The following is a 16,020-nucleotide window of genomic DNA, read 5'->3' as shown; positions in this document are numbered from 1 at the left end:
TCCCTATTTTCGAACCTATAAGTAAACCCTGTTTTTTCTTATAGAAAATTTTTTTTCTTTCCTTCGTTTTCTCCCCATGGGTTTCTCTCCGAGAATCGCAAACCGTTCGCAAGTTTAACAATTTGCGTGACATCGATACGTGCAATAACGTATAACGTAGGCGAAGCCAACAAACAAATTTCATTCGGTATCACTTCCCAGACGAGACAAATCATGTCATGGCCTATGTTTCTTTACTGTAATATTGCTTCGCTGATTTTATATCACCGAGCCGGATACAGGTAAAATTGGATCATACGTAAGGTTCAATGACAGGAAACACTTTGACGTCACGAGATACCGGATGTGACTTTAACACCAAAAGATTTCGACGATTTTTCTGGGTCACACAGTTCAAGAAAAGTTACAGTAGACACAGTAATCTACGCCGCCTCCTCGTCTGCTTAGAAGGAGTCCGCTGTAGTATTAAACCCACCGCCGCGATAAAGTAGTATTTTAAATAAAGTATTAATTTAATTTAAAAAAAAAAACGGAGTCAATTTTGGCAAAGGTGGACCGTTTCAACGCATGGTTACTGCAACGAGATTATGTACTACGTACTGTTGATAAATTTATGAAAATATTTCGTCAAAACAAACAGCTTGTTACGTAATTAAACTTTAATGATTTTTATATTTATTTTTGTGTGTAATAAGTTAATTCGCGCCACCCGTTGCGTTACGTACGTTGCGCATGCTGTTTTGTTGAATTGACTGAGCGGGCGCGGTGACCGTCGCGAACGCGAATTCTACAGTTCATCGCTTTATGGAGGGTAAATCTGAACGTGCATTTTAGCATATTTTTTGAATACGAGGTGAGACTTTCTAACAGAAAAGCATAGTAGTTGGATCTGCTAAAAAATACTGGAAACTGGGTTGATATCGAACGTCTCCGATGCTAAATATTCCATCAACCTTGGACTTGTTGAATCGGTCGTGGCAGCTGATCTGCTCCGAGATAAAGGCAAGTCACTTTTATTTAACCAAAACAGTACATTTAAACATCATTTATTTGAATCAAATGTATCTGGGTGTCTTGAGAAAAATTTAATTTACCAGCAGCACGTGTATTTACATTTTTCTCGGCCGTAAGGACTGTGCTTCGCTTCATTTGAACAATTAACAACACTGAATTTATTTGCAGTGTCTTCAAACGCGGATTTCTCGTACTAGATCGTACTAGCTCTTCCGCTTGTTAGCTCGCGGGGTTTCTTTGTGAATATAAAACTAACGGATCTGAACAGACTACTGGGATATAATTTTGCATGAACTCACGGAATTAAAGGATTTCAAAGAACAAATACTTATTTAACCAATGGAGTCGTAATCATTTGTCAATATTAACCCAACTGTTTGCACAAGACATTGTGAATTTCGCGGGTCGGTATCTTTTTGTGCTACAGATTTTGTATCAAAATACCAGCCACATCTGATAAAACAAAGAAAGAAAAGATTGTCACTGCTTTCAATCGCCCATTGCTTCTTTGTAAAACCCGGTGAAATCAACAGGGGTCGAATTATATGTGGTCTAGAGCACAATGAACGGGTCGACGTGATTTCATAAATTACTAGCGGTATTTTTGGACTACATGTAATGCGAAGGGTATATGAATGGGCGGATTAATTTCAATGCAAATTTTACGGAAACTGACGGATATACGAATAAAAATCCAGGAAAAATGCTTCTGTGTAGTGAAACTGAATGAAATAACAACCCAATGCCCTCCCTAATGTATTCATTTCTCTATTGTGTTTATCTTTTCTCCAGCGGTGCTGTTTTCGGATGAACCACCGTCACTTCTTGCAATGATCGAGATTGTTCAGCAAAGTCCATTTTAACGATTTTAGCGACGGCTAAAGTGAGAGGAGACGAGGGGGTTGTGATCGTGCAGAGAAATGTCATCACACAGTGTCTGCTGTTGTTGGAGTAAAAAGTATCATTTTCCGCCATCGCTCTATGGCTGAGAGGAAAGGCAGTCGGCACGTTAAACTTCGAATATTCGCCGGTCAGTTGCTCGCCGCTGTACAGTCTACTGTGGTTTCGGTAGCAGAAAGCGCAACGACTCGCCAAGTATTGAAATTAACGCTTGGAAATCTCGACATCAACGACAAGTGGGATAATTTTGAATTGGTCGAGGTTTGCTATCGAGATAGTGTCTTGGATCACGAAAGTGAGAGAGTTCTAAACGTCACAGATCACCCTGTACAAGTTCAAGAAAGCTGGAGGCGATTTCCCCCGAAGGTTAGAACTCGTTACCGGCTTTTTATCAGAGAAAAAGCCTGCGAGGACGAAGATACGAAACCAGAACTACTGAGACAACATTGGATGGATTGCCACGAAAGTGTTAGAAACTGGCAAGAGCTTGACTTCGATTTGGAATCTAAACTTCCGGATGACGATTTATGTCGATTACCGTCGTTGTCGGAGCAAACTTTGCTCGAACATTTGGAGGGAAGATTTTCCCAGGGACGGATTTATACTTATGTGGGAGAAATTCTCATAGCTGTGAACCCGTTTCGCTTTTTTCCTATGTACAATCCCAAGTTTATCAATGCTTACAACAACCGGAACTTGGGCTCGCTTCCTCCTCATATTTTCGCAATCGCCGATGTGGCTTTTCATCGTATGTTGCGAGAGAAGAGAAGTCAATGCGTAGTGATTAGTGGTGAGAGTGGATCGGGTAAAACCGAAAGCACAAAACTTCTAGTTCATCATTTGACGGCCTTGGGTTTAAAAACGCAAGCTTCGTCCGTAGAGAAGACCATACTTGGTGTCGGGCCGGTTCTTGAGGTATGTGGTGTTTACATCATAATTGTCGGCTTTATTCTATTTTGTTTTGAGGTTTTATAGATCTTTGATAACTCAATGACCTTTCCCGTTATTTTAGTTTGATTGAATATGTTAAGAACTGTAAAGTGTCTTTATAGGTGTAAATGAATTTGTTATTGCGTCGGGGGTTGTTTGTTTGCCTGAACCGATTAGTAGTCAATTTGATTTTGTTAACCAAAAGAATGTTCCATTTAATTTCTTCGTTCGTCTCTTAACACATTTCCTATTATTTGCAACTTTTTGTTTCGGAAAAAGGAATGATTCAAAACTGCTATGGGCAACAAATTTGTCGAGAAGCCAGTTTTACAAGACACATAATTATAATTTAATTAAAACATTACTTCTTGGTCTTTAATACAGCTTTCTATGTACTGTATTGTAATAAATAGCATTTTACTAGGAGAAGGCGATTTGTTTTTGCTGTCTGCAAAAAGAAAACAGCAATTACCTCAAAGCTAAATTATGTGATCAGGCACACAGATTAAGGGCCATTTAGTCCTGAGTGAAACATTTGTTGTGTGATTTCATGGATTTTATTACAGTGTGACTTTACTTGAACCCAGGCAACCCAAGCAAATTCTTTGTAAATTGACCAAATAGCATTAATTTTTTTAAAGTGTTCAAATGAAAAAAAGAGGTCACAAATTTATTGCTTTTATATTGTGTTATCAAGTATATTGTTAACATCCCAGGTTTTCATTAGTCAATTGCTGGCTGGCCTTGCCTGGTTGGAGAGCTTGGACTGTAACTGTAGTGACCTGTTCACGTAATTTATCAAACTAAACAACAACAAATTTCAGTCTGCCCATAGCATTGGGAGGCTGGTGGCCTAATGGTTAGTGCACTGGACATCGGTTGACCCGGATCATTGTCAGTGTTGTGTTTTTGGGCAAAAAACTTTACTCTCACAGTGCCTCTCTCCACCCAGGTGTGTAAATGGGTGCCGGTGAATTTTATGCTAAGGATAACCCTGTGATGAAGGAGCATCCTATCTAGGGAGGAGTAGAAATACTCCTGGCCACTTGATGCTTCTGAAACTGGGATAAGCTTCAGCCTGATGGGCCAATGCTATGCTACCTCAACTGTACATAGCATCATTTGCGAGGGAGATATGATGGCCTAATGGTTATAGTGCATACTCCTGATCTAGTGGTCAGGGTTTGAGCCCCAGCTGGGACACTCCATTGAAAGAGATTTGTGCTTGCAACTGTAACGTGCAACATGTTTTGCCTAAATCTAACCAACAGTTTGCTTACCATTTTTGTGACAAAGTATTGTACTTGTTAATGTGACCCAAGTCAACTCGTAAGCATGTCACATGACAGTTGTAAGCTAAGCTTGCTTCAATTTTCAAAATTGTCAGGTACTAGATGACATCATTGATATCATTGACTGTCAGCAATTCTTAATATGGTAATTAACCCCCTGGGCTAAAAAGTAATAACCAAACAAAGACCATCCCTTCCAGAGATGCTGTGCTCTAGCAGAGCCCGGCATGCAGGCGCCACAGGTGACCTACTTTTGTCTTTGGGCATCTTGTATAACTTTGCTATGATAAAAGTTTTTAAGAGCTGGGGAATTGCGGTCATAACGCCCCCAAGGTAAAACGCCCCCGAGACATAACGCCCCCTATAAGACATAACGCCCCCTCATCTTAAGACATAACGCCCCCTATAAGACATGACGCCCCCATTGTAAGAAAGCAAATTTTATTTGTAATTTTATGATAATGATAGCAGAAACATAATTTTTCAGTTTTTGATCGTAAAAACCGAGTTTAGAGTGAGTGGGTTCGACCGATCCAAGGTTCTTGTACTTTCCTATTTTTGTTGTTTTCTCTTTTCATTACCTTTTTATCCTTTCCTCGTAATTGTAAAACCGAGTGAGAAAACAAAGTGTAACCTAGTAAAACTAGCGAATGCCACATAATGTTTAACAATGGAATCGCACCGTAAAAAGGTTAAGTATCTTTACATAGTTACGGATGAATCGCAACGCAAACAGGCCAGTAAACTACAGTAGTTCATATCATTTATTGATTTTATTACATCCTCGGATCCTTCTCTTCTCTGATCTTTCTCTGAATATATAAATCGCAATAGGGGGCCTCATGTCTTATAGGGGGCATTATGTCTCGGGGGCATTTTATCTTGGGGGCGTTATGACCGGCTACCGAGCTGGGCACCCATAATTTTTTATATAAGAGCTTTTGGGCACCCTGCAATTATTCCTAAGAGCACAGCTTTGCCTTTATTCAAATGGTGTTTGAAAGCCAGACTTGAGTGAATATTAGAACCTTTAGTTTTCTCTATTTGTTATTTAGATAGCTGAGTTTATAGGCATACACTTTTGTTTAATTAGTTCATTGCTGAGCAAGACACTTTGCCTTGATAGTGGCTTATACCACAAAAAGGTATAACTAGGTCAGGAATGTAGATAAGAGCCTTTGACTGGCTATTTTTACCAGCTGAAAGAGATCTTATCACAGCTGAAGTTGGCTAGCAAACAATTGTATTTATAGTGTATCTGTATTTTTACTAAAATAATAGTTATCATGCCTACTGCAAATTGTTGAGGGATATAAGCATGTGGGTTCAACTTTATAAGAACACCAAGAATAGCATGAGGTACAGCCAAGTGCTTCTAAGACTTGTTGAGTGTTCTTAAAAACTTCCAAGTGCTCACATGAGGAAACAAATTGAGCAGGTTTTCCATTTCCTTTATGAACTTTTTAACAAAAACATGCACTTGTATAGTTTTACATTACTTGTTATGTAAGCTGCAGGCATTACTTTACTTTATAGCTAGATACAGCACGTAATGATGAAGCCCACATGCTTTATGGAGCTATATAATGAACGCAAACTGAATAACTGTAGTGTATACAATTCCTTGAACAGTTTATTAAGTACATTGTATGATTGTGTAGTATGTTGGATGTAAACATTAAATATTAATACATGTATGCAAATAGGCATGTACTAAAACCCGAAACAACGAAACGAAACCACCGAAACGAAACGACCGAAACGAAACGACCGAAACGAGCGAAACCACCGAAACGACCGAAACGAAACCGCCGAAACAACCGAAACGGCCGAAACGAGCGAAACGAGACGAAATCACCGAAACAAGCAAAACCCATTACAATTATTGAGAGCTAACCGTAAACAGGCTAATCGGAGTGCATAGTAGGCTAACCTAAGTGAAACGTAGGCTAACCGGAGTGTGTAGTAGGCTAACAGGAGTGTATAGTAGGCTAACCGGGGTTTATAGTAGGCTAATCAGAGTGTATAGTAGGCTAAACGGGGTGTATAGTACGGTAAGTGGCGAAAATCTTGAAGTTTTGCTTGTTTCGGTGATTTCGTTTCGTTTCGCTCGTTTCGGCCGTTTCGGTTGTTTCGGCGGTTTCGTTTCGCTCGTTTCGGTGGTTTCGGTCGTTTCGTTTCGGTGGTTTCGTTTCGTTGTTTCGGGTTTTAGTATATGCCATGCAAATATTGTTCTTTTGTGTTGTTGTTGGATTTCGTAAGTTTGGTCAAACTCATCAAATTTATGAGGCCACCAGGTTAAGGGCCTCTTCATATGATCCCGGTTGACCGGGCTGGCCCAGTTACCGAGATCTCGGCTCACTCCTATTTTCTTGTAAAATTTTGGATGTGTTCATATGAGAAGGTGGGCCAGCCCGGTTACCGATATCTCGGTTTCTGCAACCGAGATCTCGACAACCGGGAAGAATATTTTCCCATATGAACGCTCCAGCCCGGTCGCCGGGACGCAACTTTTTTTGAGAAAATAGCTTCCCTTTCGTAATTGGGCGGTCCAAATGGTTTAATTTTGCCTTGTATCTATTTCCACTTCAGAAATATGCGAATTAGCTTTATTAATAAAGTTACATGGGTCAATAAAGCTACGATAGTCGCGAAAGATGCAACTTTATGTGTCGCCATTTTGCCTTCGTTTCTTGAATTTTATTCCCGTCAACCGGGCTAAAATTTTCCATATGAACAGAGGTCAACATCCGTCCTGGTAACTGAGACAGCTCGTAAACCGGGCTCATGTGAAGAGGCCCTAACTGGATTTACATGTAAACAATGCTGAAACAAGTTATCGTTAGCACTTCAGTGAATGTTATTGGAACATCATCCACTATTCACATTTTTAATGAATGAATCTCTTGTTAGTTGGCCAGCGTAAAAGTATCACATATTTTTATATAAGCTGTGCTATTTAATATAATTATAGCAATATTAGTACTTGTTTTATGTGTTACCGTAAGATCAGTGGTTGAAATATTATTTTTGATACTCAGTTTCACAGAGTACCACTAACAAAAACAGACTAAGTCAGATCCAGATTCACAGGAAAAACTGCTCTTAAAATCATGCACTGTCATAAAAGTAATGATCCTCATTCAATTTACACGGGAGTCAATAAAATGGATTAAGATGGAATTTGCCACTTAATCTGATCTGTATCACTTAGAAATAATTTATATATTAGGTCTGTATAGTCATCTACAGTAAAGTGACGCTAATATTGCATTTCTGCATTATAATACAAATGTATGTTGTATTGTGTGTTAATAATTATATCTTTTTTTTTTTTTTTTTTTTTTTGCTAGGCTTTTGGAAATGCTAGAACTGCATACAACAATAATTCAAGTAGGTTTGGGAAATTTACACAAATCAAGTTCAGGCAGGATGGTGCCATGTGTGGGTAGGTACTGATAATAACAATTTATTTGCCTGTGAGGTGCACATACAGTAAACACCCGCGTGTAAGAACCTACAATTTTCTAAGTTTGGCAAAATAGGTTCTTGTATTTGGGGGTAGTTATTGGTAATTTAGGCTAAGTAGGTTCTTAATAAGGTTCTTAATTTCTAAGGAGGAGCCATAGTTTTTGATTGTACGAGAAGAAAAAAAAATGGGTTGGTCCTTCATTATGCAGCATTTATTCATAACTGTATTGCTTCAAGCCTCATGCAAGGTCCAAAGAAGACAATTACAGTCTATGTGAATCTGTCTTTTCTTTATTTGTAAATACAGTTTGGGATGTTCTGTTAAAAATGTTCATAAAAATTTTCTATAACCCACATATAAGAACCTGCTGAAATTTGCTTGGCTAAACGGGTTCTTATATTTTGGGGTATTAAAATGGCAAATTTCTGCCAGCAGGTTCTTAAACCACTAGGTTCTTACACGCGGGTGTTTACTGTATTGTGTTAAATGTCACTTTTTTTAGTTATTGATAGTTATTCACCTGAGTCTTTTTCTCTTCCATCAGAGCTGCATTAAGGAAATATTTGTTGGAAAAGTCTAGAATTGTTTCACAAGCTCCAGAAGAGAGGTAAAAATGCTTACTAGTAAAAAATAATTTAGTATGCTATTAAGGTGCTAGATTTTGGTATAGTTTGTCAAACTTTGCATCAGGTTCAATTTGAAAGAAAGAGCTAAAATTTTAACGCTGCAGCCTGCATGTGCTTCTCACTCATTTGATAATTCACTTTCAAAATCCATGTACCAGTATTACAGCAAGGAGCCCAAAAGTGTGACCACTTTTTATTTATTCACATTCTTTCGTGCAGATTTAATCCAATCAGACATCAACTGGAAGCAGTCCTCGGCTTCTGATTGGATAATGACTGTATGAAAAAATGTGAATTAATTAAAAAAAGTGGTCACACTTTTGGGCTCCTTAATTGCTGTAACTATAAAATGGGATGTTCTTAAACAGTTAGTGCTGATCAAAATCTAATTTCACTATATACTGTAATACATTTTTAAGTAAAAAAGTAAGGAGAAAAAACGAAAGTCATTAACTTGAGGATTTTGGCTTGACATACATAGTACGTACTAACAATCAGTAGTCTGTGGAGAATTTTTTTGATATAATTTTTTGAGCTTGAGAATTGAAGGTGTCCAAAGGTTAACACTATTGATAAGCTCTGGCCTGATGGGCCACGAGGCCCAAACATAGACTTTACAGACCTGTTTACTCTGAGAATATATCACTTAGTGGAGCTCGTGCAAGTCAGGTGCTCAGTACATGATTTGTATTTCATGCAGGTTATGTGATGCAAGAGTGAACTAAAATCTTCAAGCTTTTTGTTTAATTATCACAAAACAAACAAACAAACAAACAAACAAACACAGAATTGAAATTTTCTATTTTCTTGTTTAATTGCTGCAATTTATATGTGATGTCCCATTTTTTAATAGGAATTATCATGTGTTTTACTATTTACTTGCTGGAGCAAGTCCTGAGGACAAAGAGGAACTCCACCTCACAAAACCAGAGGAGTATTATTACCTTAATCAGGTAAGCACTGTTTAAAAATTGAATTAAAAAAATTATTAACCGAAGGCAAAGTGAACATTCATGCAATGGTGAATATTTCCTGAGACTAAGTCGAGGAAAATAATTGCCAAAAAATATTAAGCTAAAATAAACTTAGCCAGATGTTAATTTTGGTGAGTTAACCCTAAGGAAATGGGCATGGATTGGGCATGTATTGAGGAAGGACTCTGGCGTTGTGGCTTAAGAAGTTTTGCTCTGGACACCAGAGGGAAAGTGAGAACATGGAAGGCCTAGAACAACCAACTCTCCAAGTTTATTTTTTACCTTAGTGGCCATTTGGCCACCGACTGCTCAGGTTTGGTCGCCAGTGAAAGATTTAGTCGCTAAATTAAGCTCAGGCTTTTAATCCTTCTTCTCAATTTTAGTCGCCAGGCTGGCGACTTTGGTTCCAATTTAGTCGCCAGCTCCAAAATTTTAGTCGCCATGGCGACTAAATTGGTCTTAACTTGGAGGGTTGACAACTTGGAGAAGGTCAACAGAGAAAGAGCTTAAATCCATGTACCTGACTTGGAATGAGATCCGAAAGGCGGCACAAGACCGCTCCCGCTGGAGAGAGACTGTGGAGGCCTCTGTGCCCCATGATTTTGTTGATGATTTTGATGATGATGATGATGATGATGTAATTTCTTCAGTAATCATTGAGTGATTCACACATTAATGCACACATTCCAGGAGTTTGATTGACCAATCAACATGTGAATAATATCCTGACCAGTTATGTTTTAACAATGGTAAAATTTTTGCTGTGTGTCATGGTTTCTTTTTTCATTTCAATCCACAGAATGAATGTTATTCCCTTGAAGGGATTGATGAAGTTTATGAATTTCTAAGACTAAAGAAGTCTATGGAGATGGTGGGCTTTACTGCTGATGTACAGAAAAGGTAATAAATACCTCATTGTTACTTATTTTCGTGGGAACTTAATTTCGCGAAAATGGGATGGGCAATATTTGGCGGGACTCAAATTTCGCGATTAGGCCAAAAATACGTAATTAACATAACAAAGACAATAAAAAATGTTAAAAATAAATTTTTGCGGGTCTTTAAATTAAGTCCCATGAAAATAAGTAACAATAAGGTACCATTTTTAAGTTACAAGTAGAGTACAGCACATTAAGGTAAAGGTAAAGCCATATTCCATACTCCCCAGCCCACATTTCCAGAGCTTAAAAATATTTGATTATACAAGGTTTCTATTTAATTATTTTTAATCATATTGTGGTAGTTGCCAAAGTTTACTTAAGCCTGGTTCTCATTATGATCGCCCCGATCGTCTCTGTCGCTTCTGTCGTTTGCAAAGTCTGATTTGATTGGAGCAAGCAAACTTTTTGAAGCGACAGAAGCGACAGAGACGATCGGGACGATCATATGAGAACCAGGCTTTAACCCTGAAATTGTACCAAATTCAGTGGTTGTCTTATTTATACTGATATTATAACCAAGTTCATTTAATTTTTTTTATCAACAGAATTTTTAGCATTTTATCTGCTGTTCTTCGCATTGGAAACATAAAGTTTTCACGGGTATGACTTTTCTATTTGATAGCTGTTTTAAGGTACTCAAAATGAGATCTGTTCCATGTTGAAATATCAAATTGTGTTTAATTGACATTGTCAACTGTTAAATTCCTTTCAGAGACCAGGCCATGAAGAAGCAGTCATCAAAGACAGCGAAGACTTCACAATAAATATTGTGTGTGATCTTCTCATGGTGAGTAAAAAAAAGGAATTTGAAATACAAAATAACTCAACTTAAGGTCGCGCAGGACCCTTGCTCATTAATATATTCATTAGCCAAATTTCTTGTTGGAGTGCTGTCTTGTAAAGCTTTAATTCACTACATTTTGAATATTGATTCCTCTAAAATTTAATAAGGATACTCAGGGATGATGGAATTACATCATGATTGTCCTTTTACTGAGAGATGACCGTTGTCTGTGATGTTACAAGCCCTTAAAAGTTTAACTGAAGATAATGCGATTTTGTGTCCAAGTTTTCAACTAGCACAGCGCACCAAATTAAATGATTATATAGCCTAGTGATAAATCGTAACTTCTTTTGTGTTCCCACTAGAACGAAATTTTCGATTTCAAAAACTGCTACAAGTTAATGGCTTCTAAGAGAGTAAAAATGTGAAATCTAAACTTTGAAACATGCTATCTTCATTTTGAGAAGGAAATTTAAAAATTCGCTCTAGCCAGAACACAATAGAGTACACCAAGTTTATGTTCCTCGCGAATCAACTCTTGAAATTCTATATTGGCGGAGAAAACTTGGACACAAAATTGCAGGTTTTGAGGCTTCCGAAGACCTTCCGAGTCGATGTTTACAACAACGTGTGCTTTATTTAAAGCTGTGAATCTAATTATGATAATTCGCTATGTTCCAGCTCACGGGATGCGAGGCTGAGAACAATACCGTCTAATTACTTGTACAAAGAACTCTGAGAAAAAATAAAATTCATGAATATTTCGTTTGTTGTCGGCTTCAGTCGTCGCAGTTCGTGCATACTCTTTAAATAAATACATACATAATGATTTCAAGGGTCCTGCGTGACCTTAAGGGTTTGACAGATTTGCTATTGACATATTTTGTTGTTGTACCAATTCACCCAGGTTACTCGTCGCAATCTTGTTGATGTTTTGACAACAAAGAAAACAAAAACCAGAAATGAACAGTTCATCGTCCCCTACAAGTACGAGGAGGTGAGTAAAGTGCTGAAGTGAAAAACATCTTAAATTATTGAAATAATGTTTGTGAGACAACTGTACATTTACTTGTACAATAGTACAAGTATGTACAGGATCACTTGCGATCAACTCTGTAGCTTTGTACCCTTGCCCCTAGAAATGTACATGTAGTAGACAGATTTGGGTAACATGTGTACATCCTTAATGCCATGTGATTTGGGAAGTTACAGTAAACAATGTACTCCCATGTACTCAGTTGCATGTAACAAATTGCACAATAAAATTATTGTAGCCTCCCAGATGAATCATCATGTGGTCTGAAGTGGGTGGCAACTCATGGTAACTCATGATCTCTGATGCCCCGCCCTGATGCCCCTCCCCCTCCCCCCACCCTGTGATCTGGTTCTCGGGTCCTGATCCCTGATCCCACATACCTCGTTACCACCCTGTAAAGAACTGATAAATCCTGTGAACCCTCCTCTCCAAATTGCTGACACCAAGCTGGCCAGGTAATATATAAGGCTGTCATTTTAAGTGTTAATTAAAATAGAGTCTTTTACAAAGTTAACATTTTCTTTGCTTCAGGGAATAGCCACAAGAGATGCAATGGCCAAAGCCTTGTATGGCACCTTGTTTGACTGGATTGTGTTGCAAGTGAACCATGCTTTGGCTATCAAGCAATCTACTGTAACAGAGGTACTTTAACTCTGCATTTGTTATTTATACACAGGGTTTGCATGCGTCTTGAAAGTCCTTGAATCTCAAAATGAAAATTCAAGGACTTGGAAATTCTTGAAATTGGTTTTCGGTCCTTGAAACCCCTTGATTTTTTTATTAAACGTCAAAAGGCTTCAAGGAGATGAGAGGACCTCCAAAATAAGCGATTGTTTTTAGTTCTTCAGCAAGCACATCAACTGTTGATTTGGGGTAAATGTCATGAAAAAAGTCCTTGAAATTTCCAAGAAGGGTCCTGGAAGTCCTTGAAAAGTCCTTGAATTTTTGGCCTGAAAAATTTGTACGGACCCTGTATACAGCTATTTCAATAATGTTGTTGGATCAAGGCCAAGGTTATGCAGCAAGACCGAAAGGTGGAATGGCTTGGAGTAGAGTGTTAATGCATGCGTTGAATAGCAATAAGATATGGCAAACGTGATTTTTGTACTTTTACCCTTCTTTAGACATGTGAAAACAAGGTACTTTTAGCCACTCTGAATTTTAGAAGAATTTTCCAAACTCAAAACCATGTAACAGTGAAAGAAAAAGCTACAGAAGCAGGTATCAAATTAAAGGAAACCTCAAAATGATATTTTTTTAAGGTCAAAATGCACAAAAGAAATAAAAATAAAAACCAAAAATAAATAAGGGTGGTATAAAATAAATGACTCATGATGTTTATAGCGGCTTCAAGTGAAATCTACAACTGTTGATTTCAGGGATGCTCTATCGGAGTCTTGGATATTTTTGGATTTGAGGATTACCAGCATAACAGTTTTGAACAATTCTGCATCAACTTTGCCAATGAGAAGCTTCAGTTCTACTTTAACAAACACATCTTCAAACTGGAGCAGGTGAGTAGCCTTTTCATTTCTTATAATTTAATGATATTGTTAGAAGAAAATTTATTAACAATGATTAATTTTGGGGTTATTGCCAGTGGAAAAAAAAATTTGCACAAGAAAAACTTTTCTGGCGAAATGATTTGCTCATGCTATAAGCGTGCACTATTGGATAATGGTGCACACTTAAAAAGTGTACATACTGAATTTGATTGCGTAGCTCTGCTAGCCATGTTATAATTTGGTCAACTAATGACCAATCAATAGTCACAACAAAATTCCATTAATTACTTTCATTGTCATCAATTTCTATTGATTGTCATGGATTGCTATTGACAAAATAATAATGACAATCAATAAAAATCCATGATCAATCGACATGATGGCACAAAAGTAACAAAATTTTCCTTCATTTGTTTCCCATTGATTAAGTGTTGTTGAAGCTGTGTGATTGATTGATATTGACTATCATGGCTTGTTGATTTCATCTTCTGGTCTAACTAAGTACTGTAGATACATGTACGAATTACGGACCTAATATTATTGTGATTTGTGATTTCCAGGAAGAATACATTTCCGAAGGGATTGAGTGGAGGAGTGTGGACTTTGTTGACAATGCAGCATGCTTGGATTTGATCTCTGGCCGACCAACAGGCCTGTTAAACCTGATTGACGAGGAGAGTAGGTGAGTCAAGTCAGCAGACACACTCAGAATATCGCCTATATATATGCTAACAGCTGATGTGTTGTGAGTAAACAATGGTTAAGTTGGTGGAAAGTAATACATAGGCGGATCCAGGATTTTACTTAGGAGGTGGTGCATTGTTAAGGAATGGTGTAACTGACTACCAGTTGCTTTAGTAAGCCGCAGGTCATCTGGGGGAGGGGGGCACCCCCTGCACCCTCCCCTAGATCCAACCCTGTTGTCAGTTATCAGTTTGACTGCCATCTAGAACTCTGATTTTTCTTTGCCCCAGGCCCGTGACAACATAATTGACATATTTCTCAATGACTTACATCAACGGCAGCTTTTAAATTTTATGTTTTTGGAATAGCGATATTTCACAACACTTAATTTCTGCAAATAAAGGAGGATTTGTTTAACATTTCCTTATTAAATAAGCCACTTTCTTTTCATAACATCACATTCTCGTAATTCCTTTTTTTAATCGTGGGAAAAAATTGATATTGTGTAAATTTCATGTACCGGTAATAAGGACCTAGTACATGGCCACATAGTCCCTTCATTTAAGGGACTGTGTCACGGCTGAGTTAAGTTGTTTTAAGTTTTGCCAAATACTTGCTTTGTAACTTAAGAAGGTTTCCGCCCAACATTCGAGCGATACAGGCAAAAATAAAGTTACCAGAGAGAGCTCATAGCATTGTAACAGTTTAACTACAGGTAATAAAAACCTGACAAAATGTTAGCACTCAAGCTGACCCCACGAGAGAAAAATGGATTTGAAATTATCTATATTTCAGTTAAAACGGACGTTTCACGCCAGTTCAAAACAAAATGGCGCGCGTTTTGAACGTTTTTACGAGGTTTGACTTCAATTTTTTCGAGAATGCTTTTAGTCACGGGGTCACTAAGACAAGTGAATTTCAGTAAGATCTTTTGAATAGTATACAAAATGTTGCCGTGCTATGAGCAGATTTTTGGTACTTAATTTTCGCACTCATTTCTCGAACTTTCAGCGGAATCCGTCTTAATGTTTGCGAAACGATTACTCCCATGAATCCAAATGACAGAACCATAGCTTCATTTCAACCAAATGTGTCACCCGGGCATTATAATTTAAAGTGACAACACTCATCCTCTTCATTCCTAGTGGAGTGTAAGGAATGGTTGCAAAGAAATGACTTCAATTGATGGATCTATAAATAACAAAACCATAGCTTCATTTGCAACCAAATTTGTCTCCCGAGCGTTATAATTTTTGTACAAGCAAACGAGGTTAACTTTAAAAACTTTTCAGCCCAACCGTATTTCAAAAACCCATATCGCAATCCGTTTCAATCTTTGTCACTTTCGGCCATCCCAAGGCTCAAAATAACGGCCGGTCAACGGACAATGTCCGGCCAAGATGACAATTTGTCCGGACAAACGTTCGATTTGCCGGTCATTTTGACCGGTTATGCCCCAGACCAAAAAAATTTGTTTTGCCAAGTTATAACGTTAATTCTAACAACTTATTTTAACCTTTACTCGTGGAGCGATTTGCAACCTCTACATTAAAACCACAGGTAACTCCAAAGTCTTACCTTTAATTCCCATGCAATCTGAAATACATGAAGTATAAATGCCATTCCAATTCGGAAAATGTGATGCATCTTTTTTTGCTAGTTTTTGATCCGTGCAGCTCTGTCAGTATCAGAACGTGCACGGAAAGACGTTCAAAGTAACTAGGTATTTTATTCGAGCAAGAAAGAGGGAAAACAACGTGACAGATGTTGGCATTTTTCCTCAGTTAATTGACCAGTCGCTATCACATCTTACAAGAGTACTAAGAAACTAACTAGAAAAAAATTGGCAGGCAAAACGGTGA

General features: G+C 37.9%; 1 protein-coding gene across 1 annotated transcript in view; it reads left to right on the top strand.

Annotated features, from left to right (window-relative positions):
* The first annotated feature begins 770 nt into the window (after window positions 1-770).
* Window positions 771-16,020, top strand: part of LOC144658656 (unconventional myosin-IXb-like) — a 47,941-nt gene continuing 32,691 nt past the window's right edge. Inside the window, exons 1-12 of the mRNA XM_078519117.1 lie at window positions 771-1,002; window positions 1,807-2,829; window positions 7,490-7,584; window positions 8,153-8,215; window positions 9,088-9,187; window positions 10,008-10,108; window positions 10,695-10,749; window positions 10,862-10,936; window positions 11,841-11,930; window positions 12,501-12,611; window positions 13,349-13,483; window positions 14,035-14,156. Coding sequence (XP_078375243.1) covers window positions 1,996-2,829; window positions 7,490-7,584; window positions 8,153-8,215; window positions 9,088-9,187; window positions 10,008-10,108; window positions 10,695-10,749; window positions 10,862-10,936; window positions 11,841-11,930; window positions 12,501-12,611; window positions 13,349-13,483; window positions 14,035-14,156 — 1,781 coding nt within the window. The 5' untranslated portion in view covers window positions 771-1,002; window positions 1,807-1,995. The remainder of the gene's footprint in view (window positions 1,003-1,806; window positions 2,830-7,489; window positions 7,585-8,152; window positions 8,216-9,087; window positions 9,188-10,007; window positions 10,109-10,694; window positions 10,750-10,861; window positions 10,937-11,840; window positions 11,931-12,500; window positions 12,612-13,348; window positions 13,484-14,034; window positions 14,157-16,020) is intronic.

This window comes from Oculina patagonica, chromosome 6 (assembly GCF_052425735.1).
Source record: "Oculina patagonica isolate OP01 chromosome 6, crgOcupat, whole genome shotgun sequence".
In the NCBI taxonomy this organism is placed as follows: domain Eukaryota; kingdom Metazoa; phylum Cnidaria; class Anthozoa; order Scleractinia; family Oculinidae; genus Oculina; species Oculina patagonica.
Note: the sequence above shows the minus strand (reverse complement) of the source record. Positions and strands in the feature narration are given on the sequence as shown.